We start from the raw sequence: 14,759 nt of genomic DNA on the forward strand, positions 1-14,759 counted from the left end.
GTGGGGGACTGGTTGAGACAGGAGGCGTGGGGGACTGGTTGTGACAGGAAGCGTGATGACTGGTTGAAACAGGAGGCGTGGAGGACTGGTTGAGACAGGAGGCGTGGGGGACTGGTTGAGACAGGAGGGTTGGGGGCTGGTTGTGACAGGAAGCGTGATGACTGGTTGAGACAGGAGGCGTGGAGGACTGGTTGAGACAGGAGGCGTGGGGGACTGGTTGAGACAGGAGGCGTGGGGGACTGGTTGTGACAGGAAGCGTGATGACTGGTTGAGACAGGAGGCGTGGGGGACTGGTTGTGACAGGAAGCGTGATGACTGGTTGAAACAGGAGGCGTGGAGGACTGGTTGAGACAGGAGGCGTGGGGGACTGGTTGAGACAGGAGGCGTGGGGGACTGGTTGTGACAGGAAGCGTGATGACTGGTTGAAACAGGAGGCGTGGAGGACTGGTTGAGACAGGAGGCGTGGGGGACTGGTTGAGACAGGAGGCGTGGGGGACTGGTTGAGACAGGAGGCGTGGAGGACTGGTTGAGACAGGAGGCGTGGGGACTGGTTGAGACAGGAGGCGTGGAGGATTGGTTGAGACAGGAGGCGTGGGGGACTGGTTGAGACAGGAGGCGTGGAGGACTGGTTGAGACAGGAGGCGTGGGGACTGGTTGAGACAGGAGGCGTGGAGGACTGGTTGAGACAGGAGGCGTGGGGGACTGGTTGAGACAGGAGGCGTGGGGGACTGGTTGTGACAGGAAGCGTGATGACTGGTTGAGACAGGAGGCGTGGGGGACTGGTTGTGACAGGAAGCGTGATGACTGGTTGAGACAGGAGGCGTGGAGGACTGGTTGAGACAGGAGGCGTGGGGGACTGGTTGAGACAGGAGGCGTGGGGGACTGGTTGTGACAGGAAGCGTGATGACTGGTTGAAACAGGAGGCGTGGAGGACTGGTTGAGACAGGAGGCGTGGGGGACTGGTTGAGACAGGAGGCGTGGGGGACTGGTTGTGACAGGAAGCGTGATGACTGGTTGAGACAGGAGGCGTGGAGGACTGGTTGAGACAGGAGGCGTGGGGGACTGGTTGAGACAGGAGGCGTGGGGGACTGGTTGTGACAGGAAGCGTGATGACTGGTTGAGACAGGAGGCGTGGGGGACTGGTTGTGACAGGAAGCGTGATGACTGGTTGAAACAGGAGGCGTGGAGGACTGGTTGAGACAGGAGGCGTGGGGGACTGGTTGAGACAGGAGGCGTGGGGGACTGGTTGTGACAGGAAGCGTGATGACTGGTTGAAACAGGAGGCGTGGAGGACTGGTTGAGACAGGAGGCGTGGGGGACTGGTTGAGACAGGAGGCGTGGGGGACTGGTTGAGACAGGAGTCGTGGGGGACTGGTTGAGACAGGAGGCGTGGGGGACTGGTTGAGACAGGAGGCGTGGGGGACTGGTTGAGACAGGAGGCGTGGTGACTGGTTGAGACAGGAGGCGTGGGGGAGACAGGTCAAGGCTCGCGTGTGAGAGCCACTTAACAATTATGCTAAGCACTTGTCACTTCACTTCTCAACATCCGGGACGAGTTATGGTGATGGATGGTATATTGACTGAGTAATTGTAGGAGATAGTGAGTGATTGTGAGAGTGAATCACTGCCAGAGATACTGATTGTGAGAGTGAATCATTGCCAGAGATACTGATTGTGAGAGTGAATCATTGCCAGAGATACTGATTGTGAGAGTGAATCATTGCCAGAGATACTGATTGTGAGAGTGAATCATTGCCAGAGATACTGATTGTGAGAGTGAATCATTGCCAGAGATACTGATTGTGAGAGTGAATCATTGCCAGAGATACTGATTGTGAGAGTGAATCATTGCCAGAGATAGTGATTGTGAGTGTGAATCATTGCCAGAGATACTGATTGTGAGAGTGAATCATTGCCAGAGATACTGATTGTGAGAGTGAATCATTGTGACAGACATTGACTGTGAGAGTGAATCATTGTGACAGACATTGATTGTGAGAGTGAATCATTGTGACAGACATTGATTGTGAGAGTGAATCATTACAAGAGATACTGATTGTGAGAGTGAATCATTGCCAGAGATCCTGATTGATTGTGAGAGATTGTGAGTTGCAGTGGTTGTGAGCATCAGTGAGGGACTGTGACCAACAGCGAGTGATTGTGGTTAACAGTGAGTGATTGTAAGCAACAATGGGTGATTGTGAGTAACAATGGGTGTGAATAACAGTGATTCATTGTGAATAACAGCCAGTGATTGTGAATAACGGCGAGGGATTGTGATATGTAGTTACAGTGAGTGATTGTGAGATAAAGTAACAGTGAGTGATTGTGAAATATTGAGTGATTGTGAGTAACAATGATGGTGACAGTGAGCGATTGTAACAATGAGTTATTGTATGCTATTGTGAGAGGTAGCGAGTGGTTGTGAACAACTGTGAGTGGTATGAGAGATATTAAGTGCTGTAAATGATAGTGAGTGATTGTGAGAAATAATGAGGGACGAGAGATAGCTTGTGATTGTGAGTAACAGTGAGAAAGTGTGAGAAACGTGAGGGATTGTAAGTAACATTGAATGATTGTGAAATATAGTGAGTAACAATGCGTGATTGCAAGTAATTGTGAGATATAGTGAGTTATTGCCAGCAAAACTGAGTGAATGTGAGAGATGATGCAATAAGAAGCAACTGGGGCCTGACGGCTGAGTGGACAACGCTTGGGATTCGTAGTCCTAAGGTTCCGGGTTCTATCCCCGGTGGAGGTTGGAAACAAATAGGCAGAGTTTCTTTCACCTTGATGCTTCTGTTCACCTAGCAGTAAATAGGTACCTGGGAGTTAGACAGCTGCTACGGGCTGCTGCTTCCCGGGGGGTGTATAACAAAAAGAGGGCCTGGTCGAGGACCGGGCCGCGGGGACATGTAAACAAAGCCGCCATGATGGTTTGTGAAGATGTGCCGTTCGTACACGGGATTAATAAATGTAAACAAAGCCGCCATGATGGAAGGAAGATGTACAGGTTTCGTTAATGGTTGCGAAAATGCACGACGAAGTCTGACTGGGTAATTAGCCATTAGGTCAAAAAGCTCTCATATTACGGTGGTTGTTATTTTAACGTTGTAGACCGGGGCGTCGAAATTGAAGTGAATTAAGTGTGAGGACAGGCTGTTGGAGGTTTTAGTGTACCAATCAAGCATTAGGTTGATGTTTGATCTCTGCAACTCTGCAGAAGAGTTGCAGAGAGAGAGAGGAGAGAGAGAGAGAGAGGGTGGGGGGGGGGGAGTTCGTGTGCGTGTGTGCGTGAGGTGTCCAACCACCAATAGTCTCACCAAATACATACCCACGGTGGACGCGCATACAAATGGTACGAATTTACCTACAAACGTGCGAATGAACTCCCGTGAATCTCCCGAACCTATTCGGCATATTGCCATTCCGTCGAACTTGGCAGAGGACGGCATGTAGCGCCTACGCAAGTATGTCCACAAACTCCATCAAGTCTTGTAAGACTGTTTCCTTTGCCTACAAATATGGTTTGCGAAGATGTGACGTTCGTACACTGATTAATAAATGTAAACAAAGCCGCCATGATGGTTTGTGAAGATGTGACGTTCGTATACTGATAAATGTAAACAAAGCCGCCATGATGGTTTGTGAAGATGTGACGTTCGTATACTGATAAATGTAAACAAAGTCGCCATGATGGTTTGTGAAGATGTGACGTTCGTACTACTGATAAATGTAAACAAAGCCGCCATGATGGTTTGTGAACATGTGACGTTCGTACACTGATAAATGTAAACAAAACCGCCATGATGGAGTCCGCATCAGGTGAGCATTCCAGCGGAGGATTCCTCTCCAACAGACGCGTTGATCATACACTCACAACACTAGACATATGTATAAGGATTCTTTATGCATTCTAACGTAAATTATTGGTAATGTATATTTTTGGTTTAGTTGGGTTAAGCTAGATAAGGTTAGGATAGGCCTGGTGGCTTGCAGGTTGAGTGGACAGCGCTCGGGATTCGTAGTACTAAGGTTTCGGGTTCAACCCCCAGCGGAGGCGGAAACAAATGGGCAGTTTCCTTCACCCTGATGCCCCTTGTTCACCTAGCAGTAAATAGGTACCTGGGAGTTAGACAGCTGCTACGGGCTACTTCCTAGGGATGTGTAACAAAAATGAGGCCTGGTCGAGGATCGGGCCGCGGGGACGCTAAGCCCCGAAATCATCTCAAGATAACCACAAGGTTAGGTTAGGTTATTATATCTGACTGCGTTCATTTAGGGATTTTTAACAATACAAGTAGACAATGAATGACGCTTCGTGACAACTTTCCAACATAGTAAGTTGTTGAACTCAAAACAAAAGATAAACATAATTTCTCGCATTAAGTCGGTATTTGAGGAGTTTGTTGTGAAACCGGCGAGTCTTTGTTTTGTACTCACCTAGTTGTGATTGCGGGGGTTGAGCTTCGTCTCTTTGGTCCCGCCTCTCAACTGTCAATCACCTGGTGTACAGATTCCTGAGCCTACTGGGCTCTATTATATCTACAATTTAAACTGTGTATGGAGTCAGCCTCCACCACATCACTGCCTAACACATTCCATCTGCTAACTACTCTGACACTGAAAAGGTTCATTCTAATGTCCCTGTGGCTCATTTGGCTACTACGTTTCCACCGATTGCAACCTGTGATGGACTGGTTCAGTGCAGACCCGTGGTAATTGGAACGTTTGTTCCAAGAAGCTGAATCTAAAACAACAGCATCGTTGGAGGCCAGCCGCCGCATGAACGAACTTAGCCTGAGGACTGGTTGTCCAGTGACGCAGGTCCGTCGTAACGAAGAGGAGAGAAGTAGTAACACAAAATTAAAGTAGAGAGAGAGAGAGAGAGAGAGAGAGAGAGAGAGATGCTACAACAGAGGAGACGTACAGGTCATGGCTTACAAACGACGGTAACGCAAAAAAGCAACAGGTCACAGACGACGGAGTATAGACGGGAGAGCTATAGGACCAAGCCAACGCTATAGACAGGTAATTTACAACACAGAGACGGGCGCATTGACGTGGAAGCCAAGACGCTCCGTTGACCGGACAGAGAGGGTAGCCAAGATGCCCCGTCGACCGGACAGAAAGAGACGCCAAGACTCACCGTCGACCGGACAGAAAGAGGCGCCAAGACTCACCGTCGACCGGACAGAAAGAGGCGCCAAGACTCACCGTCGACCGGACAGAAAGAGGCGCCAAGACTCACCGTCGACCGGACAGAATGAGACGCCAAGCCTCACCGTCGACCGGACAGAAAGAGGCGCCAAGACTCACCGTCGACCGGACAGAAAGAGGCGCCAAGACTCACCGTCGACCGGACAGAAAGAGACGCCAAGACTCACCGTCGACCGGACAGAAAGAGGCGCCAAGACTCACCGTCGACCGGACAGAAAGAGACGCCAAGACTCACCGTCGACCGGACAGAAAGAGACGCCAAGACTCACCGTCGACCGGACAGAAAGAGACACCAAGCCTCACCGTCGACCGGACAGAAAGAGACGCCAAGACTCACTGTCGACCGGACAGAAAGAGACGCCAAGACTCACCGTCGACCGGACAGAAAGAGACACCAAGACTCACCGTCGACCGGACAGAAAGAGACGCCAAGACTCACCGTCGACCGGACAGAAAGAGGCGCCAAGACTCACCGTCGACCGGACAGAAAGAGGCGCCAAGACTCACCGTCGACCGGATAGAAAGAGACGCCAAGACTCACCGTCGACCGGACAGAAAGAGGCGCCAAGACTCACCGTCGACCGGACAGAAAGAGGCGCCAAAACTCACCGTCGACCGGACAGAAAGAGACGCCAAGACTCACCGTCGACCGGACAGAGAGGGTAGCAAGGACACAGACGACAACCGGTCTCAGAAACACACGATGACAGCGACAATTCAAACAGATTTAATGAACCTGGGAACGAAGTACATAAACATTTCTCATCAGGTCGGGCTGACAGCCGGGTTATTGATCGAGCCGGATATTGGAGACATATTTGCTGCAACGAACCAGGAAGCGAACTGAACGAGCCAGGGAGAGAGGGAGGGAATTATCAAGAGAAAGTGCTAAGCCAATACAACTATATAGCACTGGGAAGGGGGGTCAGGATAAGGATTTGGGATGGGACGGGAGGAAAGGAATGGTGGCCAACCACTTGGTAGACGGTTGGGTGATTGAACGTCGACCTGTAGGAAGCGAGCCGACCTGCACGAAGCAAGCCCCTCGCTCTACCGTCCACCCCGAGCTTGGAAACTTCACATCTCAAGTGTGTGTGTGTAAACAAGTGTCTACACAAGTGTGTCAAATCAACGGTGATTAAACAAAGGTGACTAAAGAAGTGTGACCAAACAAGTGAGCTTAAACATGTGTGACGAAACAAGTACAATTAAACAAGTGTGTAGTATCAATAACAACTCACCTTGGGTCGTTCACGGTAATTGCCTAAATACAGAATAATTTCACCAGTTCATCAATAAAACTCAAAACCTCTGAAGAACACGTAAATTTCGATTCTAAACTAATTAACAAATCATAGATATCTCTGAACCACTTTGAACCATTTTGACAGAAGGACTCTTAGAGAATGATCATTCTCATGAATATAACATATGAGTGAATAGAACATCAATCAACATTGATAGCATATGCAAGTCTGCAATGCAAGGCGTGTGTGCAATTGAAAAGGCGAGTAATTACTACCAACAGTTGAAGAGCCTCGCTATTAAATGGAGGTAGACACAGGACTCTCCACTCTACAGAGTATATATATATATATATATATATATATATATATATATATATATATATATATATATATATATATATATATATATATATATATATATATTATAATAATAATAATATGAAGACTAAGGCACTCGAGAGGGGGCACGGGCATGAATAGCTCGTAAACGTTATCAGTTTTTGTGCTGTCGGAAATATAGCCAAGGATGAGGTGAAGGTGAAGCACCTTGCTAATAGGCCAATAGGCACATTAGTGCAGTACATCACCTCGTATATAATGACCAAATGCTAGGTTATTCATTACGTGATCACCATAGCCCGTGCTACATGGACATTTCGTTGTGAGTAGCTAAATCTAAAACAACAACAGGTTATTTAGCCACTAAGCTCTTTGCACACGACTCATAATTGTTCGAACATAAATGTTCGACCATTTTTCAAACAGTGCTTCGCTGACGTCGTCTGTTCGAATCGCAACTCTGTAAATGGTTCACCCACATGGTACACATACGAATAATTGGCAACAGAACCTAAACACCTAAGCTAACCTACTACTCGATATGCACGTTATGGTAATATTTAATCATATCAATTTATATTTAAGAAAATTCCTATTATGAATGACTATGTTAAAATTGACGAATGCCTGTGTGTGGTCGGACGCTGGGTGGAATGAATAGTACTGAACATGGCCTGAGGACTGGATGCAAATTCTTCAATACACATACTGCAGGTAGAAACAATTTCCAACTGAACCAACTCTTCCACCTAACCTAACCTAACCTAACTAAACCTAACTAAACCAAACCAAACCAGTCCTAACCTAACCTAACCTAACCTAACCTAACGTAGCCTAACGTACACTACCCTACCCAAACCTAACCTAACCTATCCGTACGTAATTCCTAACCTATCCTAACTATACACAAAATTATGTACATAATACTGATAATATATTTAAAAAATACCGATTTTATTTATACAGTAAGTTAAAATTTTTGAATAAAATTTTAATATTCTTAAATTGCATATTGCAAGCCTAAGGACGAGTAAGAATCAGGCGTAGTGTTTTTCACTCAAAAACAGCGAGTTTGGTGGATAGATTAACGCAACAACCCGATGGAAAGTCCAAATCGTTAAATTTACACAACATAAGACCAACATAAAAGTGAACTGAATTTTTAATTCAATTTTATGCAATAAAAACAAAAACAATCCCCCAAAAAAACATTCCCTGGTGCATGGGAGTTGGGGGCAGTGTCATAGCCCAGTAGCGATCACTGATTGACATGTAGCCCACTAATTGCTATTGTAAAATTGAAAAGCACATTTTTACCCCAGTTTAGAAATAAAAATGTGCTATTTTTTCCCTTCAGTTCAGTCAAGGGTTGCAATTTGCAATATGACTCGTCTGAACATGGGTTGGTTTTTAGTTGCGTATTTATATATAGACATTGATAGCTGACATGATTAGTCAAGTCATCAGGAAATTTCTTGGAATCATATCAACATGAGTGGTAGTGAAGGTTGATCATCTGGAGCGATGGTGAAGTCAAATCAACAAATCAACTGCACAAGTATAACACAAACTTGAATGGCTAAGCAACATTATATGACAAAACCTGACCTGAATGGCTAAGCAACACATCATATGACAAAACCTGATCTGAATGGCTAAGCAACACACTATATGACAAAACTTGACCTGAATGGCTAAGCAACACACTATATGACAAAACGTGACCTGAATGGCTAAGCAACACACTATATGACAAAAACGTGACCTGAATGGCTAAGCAACACACTATATGACAAAACTTGACCTGAATGGCTAAGCAACGCACTATATGACAAAACTTGACCTGAATGGCTAAGCAACACACTATATGACAAAACTTGACCTGAATGGCTAAGCAACGCACTATATGACAAAACTTGACCTGAATGGCTAAGCAACACACTATATGACAAAACCTGACCTGAATGGCTAAGCAACACACTATATGACAAAACTTGACCTGAATGGCTAAGCAACACACTATATGACAAAACCTGACCTGAATGGCTAAGCAACGCACTATATGACAAAACTTGACCTGAATGGCTAAGCAACACACTATATGACAAAACCTGACCTGAATGGCTAAGCAACGCACTATATGACAAAACGTGACCTGAATGGCTAAGCAACGCACTATATGACAAAACTTGACCTGAATGGCTAAGCAACACATCATATGACAAAACCTGACCTGAATGGCTAAGCAACACACTATATGACAAAACTTGACCTGAATGGCTAAGCAACACACTATATGACAAAACCTGACCTGAATGGCTAAGCAACACACTATATGACAAAACTTGACCTGAATGGCTAAGCAACACACTATATGACAAAACGTGACCTGAATGGCTAAGCAACGCACTATATGACAAAACGTGACCTGAATGGCTAAGCAACGCACTATATGACAAAACGTGACCTGAATGGCTAAGCAACGCACTATATGACAAAACGTGACCTGAATGGCTAAGCAACGCACTATATGACAAAACTTGACCTGAATGGCTAAGCAACACACTATATGACAAAACGTGACCTGAATGGCTAAGCAACACACTATATGACAAAAACTTGACCTGAATGGCTAAGTAACGCACTATATGACAAAACTTGACCTGAATGGCTAAGCAACGCACTATATGACAAAACTTGACCTGAATGGCTAAGCAACACACTATATGACAAAACGTGACCTGAATGGCTAAGCAACACACTATATGACAAAAACTTGACCTGAATGGCTAAGCAACGCACTATATGACAAAACTTGACCTGAATGGCTAAGCAACACACTATATGACAAAACGTGACCTGAATGGCTAAGCAACGCACTATATGACAAAACTTGACCTGAATGGCTAAGCAACACACTATATGACAAAAACTTGACCTGAATGGCTAAGCAACACACTATATGACAAAAACTTGACCTGAATGGCTAAGCAACACACTATATGACAAAACTTGACCTGAATGGCTAAGCAACGCACTATATGACAAAACGTGACCTGAATGGCTAAGCAACGCACTATATGACAAAACGTGACCTGAATGGCTAAGCAACACACTATATGACAAAACTTGACCTGAATGGCTAAGCAACGCACTATATGACAAAACTTGACCTGAATGGCTAAGCAACACACTATATGACAAAACTTGACCTGAATGGCTAAGCAACGCACTATATGACAAAACTTGACCTGAATGGCTAAGCAACACACTATATGACAAAACTTGACCTGAATGGCTAAGCAACACACTATATGACAAAACGTGACCTGATTGGCTAAGCAACACACTATATGACAAAACGTGACCTGAATGGCTAAGCAACACACTATATGACAAAACGTGACCTGAATGGCTAAGCAACACACTATATGACAAAACGTGACCTGAATGGCTAAGCAACGCACTATATGACAAAACGTGACCTGAATGGCTAAGCAACACATCATATGACAAAACGTGACCTGAATGGCTAAGCAACACATCATATGACAAAACGTGACCTGAATGGCTAAGCAACACATCATATGACAAAACGTGACCTGAATGGCTAAGCAACGCACTATATGACAAAACGTGACCTGAATGGCTAAGCAACACATCATATGACAAAACGTGACCTGAATGGCTAAGCAACGCACTATATGACAAAACGTGACCTGAATGGCTAAGCAACACATCATATGACAAAACGTGACCTGAATGGCTAAGCAACACACTATATGACAAAACGTGACCTGAATGGCTAAGCAACACACTATATGACAAAACGTGACCTGAATGGCTAAGCAACGCACTATATGACAAAACGTGACCTGAATGGCTAAGCAACACATCATATGACAAAACGTGACCTGAATGGCTAAGCAACACACTATATGACAAAACGTGACCTGAATGGCTAAGCAACACACTATATGACAAAACGTGACCTGAATGGCTAAGCAACACACTATATGACAAAACGTGACCTGAATGGCTAAGCAACACACTATATGACAAAACGTGACCTGAATGGCTAAGCAACACACTATATGACAAAACGTGACCTGAACGGCTAAGCAACACACTATATGACAAAACGTGACCTGAATGGCTAAGCAACACACTATATGACAAAACTTGACCTGAATGGCTAAGCAACACACTATATGACAAAACGTGACCTGAATGGCTAAGCAACACAATATATGACAAAACGTGACCTGAATGGCTAAGCAACACACTATATGACAAAACTTGACCTGAATGGCTAAGCAACACACTATATGACAAAACTTGACCTGAATGGCTAAGCAACACACTATATGACAAAACTTGACCTGAATGGCTAAGCAACACACTATATGACAAAACTTGACCTGAATGGCTAAGCAACACACTATATGACAAAACGTGACCTGAATGGCTAAGCAACACACTATATGACAAAACTTGACCTGAATGGCTAAGCAACACACTATATGACAAAACGTGACCTGAATGGCTAAGCAACACACTATATGACAAAACGTGACCAGAATGGCTAAGCAACACACTATATGACAAAACTTGACCTGAATGGCTAAGCAACGCACTATATGACAAAACTTGACCTGAATGGCTAAGCAACGCACTATATGACAAAACTTGACCTGAATGGCTAAGCAACACACTATATGACAAAACGTGACCTGAATGGCTAAGCAACACACTATATGACAAAAACTTGACCTGAATGGCTAAGCAACGCACTATATGACAAAACTTGACCTGAATGGCTAAGCAACACACTATATGACAAAACGTGACCTGAATGGCTAAGCAACGCACTATATGACAAAACTTGACCTGAATGGCTAAGCAACACACTATATGACAAAAACTTGACCTGAATGGCTAAGCAACACACTATATGACAAAAACTTGACCTGAATGGCTAAGCAACACACTATATGACAAAACTTGACCTGAATGGCTAAGCAACGCACTATATGACAAAACGTGACCTGAATGGCTAAGCAACGCACTATATGACAAAACGTGACCTGAATGGCTAAGCAACACACTATATGACAAAACTTGACCTGAATGGCTAAGCAACGCACTATATGACAAAACTTGACCTGAATGGCTAAGCAACACACTATATGACAAAACTTGACCTGAATGGCTAAGCAACGCACTATATGACAAAACTTGACCTGAATGGCTAAGCAACACACTATATGACAAAACTTGACCTGAATGGCTAAGCAACACACTATATGACAAAACGTGACCTGAATGGCTAAGCAACACACTATATGACAAAACGTGACCTGAATGGCTAAGCAACACACTATATGACAAAACGTGACCTGAATGGCTAAGCAACACACTATATGACAAAACGTGACCTGAATGGCTAAGCAACGCACTATATGACAAAACGTGACCTGAATGGCTAAGCAACACATCATATGACAAAACGTGACCTGAATGGCTAAGCAACACATCATATGACAAAACGTGACCTGAATGGCTAAGCAACACATCATATGACAAAACGTGACCTGAATGGCTAAGCAACGCACTATATGACAAAACGTGACCTGAATGGCTAAGCAACACATCATATGACAAAACGTGACCTGAATGGCTAAGCAACGCACTATATGACAAAACGTGACCTGAATGGCTAAGCAACACATCATATGACAAAACGTGACCTGAATGGCTAAGCAACACACTATATGACAAAACGTGACCTGAATGGCTAAGCAACACACTATATGACAAAACGTGACCTGAATGGCTAAGCAACGCACTATATGACAAAACGTGACCTGAATGGCTAAGCAACACATCATATGACAAAACGTGACCTGAATGGCTAAGCAACACACTATATGACAAAACGTGACCTGAATGGCTAAGCAACACACTATATGACAAAACGTGACCTGAATGGCTAAGCAACACACTATATGACAAAACGTGACCTGAATGGCTAAGCAACACACTATATGACAAAACGTGACCTGAATGGCTAAGCAACACTCTATATGACAAAACGTGACCTGAATGGCTAAGCAACACACTATATGACAAAACGTGACCTGAATGGCTAAGCAACACACTATATGACAAAACTTGACCTGAATGGCTAAGCAACACACTATATGACAAAACGTGACCTGAATGGCTAAGCAACACACTATATGACAAAACGTGACCTGAATGGCTAAGCAACACACTATATGACAAAACGTGACCTGAATGGCTAAGCAACACACTATATGACAAAACTTGACCTGAATGGCTAAGCAACACACTATATGACAAAACTTGACCTGAATGGCTAAGCAACACACTATATGACAAAACTTGACCTGAATGGCTAAGCAACACACTATATGACAAAACGTGACCTGAATGGCTAAGCAACACACTATATGACAAAACTTGACCTGAATGGCTAAGCAACACACTATATGACAAAACGTGACCTGAATGGCTAAGCAACACACTATATGACAAAACGTGACCTGAATGGCTAAGCAACACACTATATGACAAAACGTGACCTGAATGGCTAAGCAACACACTATATGACAAAACTTGACCTGAATGGCTAAGCAACACACTATATGACAAAACGTGACCTGAATGGCTAAGCAACACACTATATGACAAAACTTGACCTGAATGGCTAAGCAACGCACTATATGACAAAATCTGCGTAATTCTTATTCGGGACAAATAAAACGTCCCTCTAAAAAGAAAGGATTACACGAGTCGTTAATCAAATTAAACGTCAAATCCCAACTAACGAACTGCAATAACGAGCTTCTGACCAGCGTTCAGACCTGCGAAGCTTCGTCTGTAAGTAGTAACGTCCTCGTTAACAAAGGCCAAATGCCCGTTAATCAAGTCTTCAGACCCTCGGTTTATGAATCAAAACTATTTTACACTCGATTACAGCCTGTCCTCTTGCTCAATTCGTTTAACCCACCCCAAAGACGCATTCATCAATTTTAACACATTATGCATTCAAAATTAGTATTTTCTGAAATTTTAGTAAATACTGTTACTAACTATCATGTGTTGAATAGTTAGGTCTAACTTAGGTTAGGTGGATAAGGGTCGTTTGGTCATTAATGATGTTTGCAGTTCGTAGATGAAGCATTTAGAGGTGCGATTCGAACAGAGGAAGTGAACGAAACACTGTTCGACAAAAGTAATTACGTGCAGACGAGAAGTCACAATAACGTGGCTGAAATGTGTTCGAATCGCATCTCTGCAAATACGTCGTCCACATAATACAAATGCTAATAATTGCCAACAGAACCTAACCTACACCTAACGATGAGGTTAGTCATAGGTTAGGCGTAGACTCATCTACGCCTAAATGAGTCTTTGGCAAGTTTGGATTATCGTAGATGAGAATATTGCATATTGATGCGTAAACAGCCTGCCGAACTTACCTGTGCGTCGCCATCTCGGCTTTGTAGAGGTCCTGCTCGGAGTCGGAGTTGTGAACGTTGGGTACGATGCCGTATAGGGACCGGACGGTGGCCGGGTCGAAGCACGCCGGCCGGAATGGCCCGGTGAGGACGGCCATTGTGGTGTAGTGGTGCGCTGTTACCACCCGGATACCGAAGGTCAGCTCCACACGAATGTCCCGCTCAATAAATGTCTGTGGAAGTGATATTGGGAGTAGTCAACGTTTGTGGTGATATTGGGAGTGGTCAACGTTTGTGGTGATATTGGGAGTGGTCAGGGATGGTGTGGTCAACGTTTGTGGTGATATTGGGAGTGGTCAACGTTTGTGGTGATATTGGGAGTGGTCAGGGTTGGTGTGGTCAACGTTTGTGGTGATATTGGGAGTGGTCAGGGTTGGTGTGGTCAACGTTTGTGGTGATATTGGGT

At 44.5% G+C, this 14,759-nt stretch overlaps 1 protein-coding gene across 1 annotated transcript in view; it reads right to left on the reverse strand.

Annotated features, from left to right (window-relative positions):
* Positions 1-14,759, reverse strand: part of Mst87F (Male-specific RNA 87F) — a 114,186-nt gene that overhangs the window by 19,014 nt on the left and 80,413 nt on the right. Inside the window, exon 9 of the mRNA XM_069331939.1 lies at positions 14,315-14,526. Coding sequence (XP_069188040.1) covers positions 14,315-14,526 — 212 coding nt within the window. The remainder of the gene's footprint in view (positions 1-14,314; positions 14,527-14,759) is intronic.

This window comes from Procambarus clarkii, chromosome 26 (assembly GCF_040958095.1).
Source record: "Procambarus clarkii isolate CNS0578487 chromosome 26, FALCON_Pclarkii_2.0, whole genome shotgun sequence".
NCBI lineage: Eukaryota > Metazoa > Arthropoda > Malacostraca > Decapoda > Cambaridae > Procambarus > Procambarus clarkii.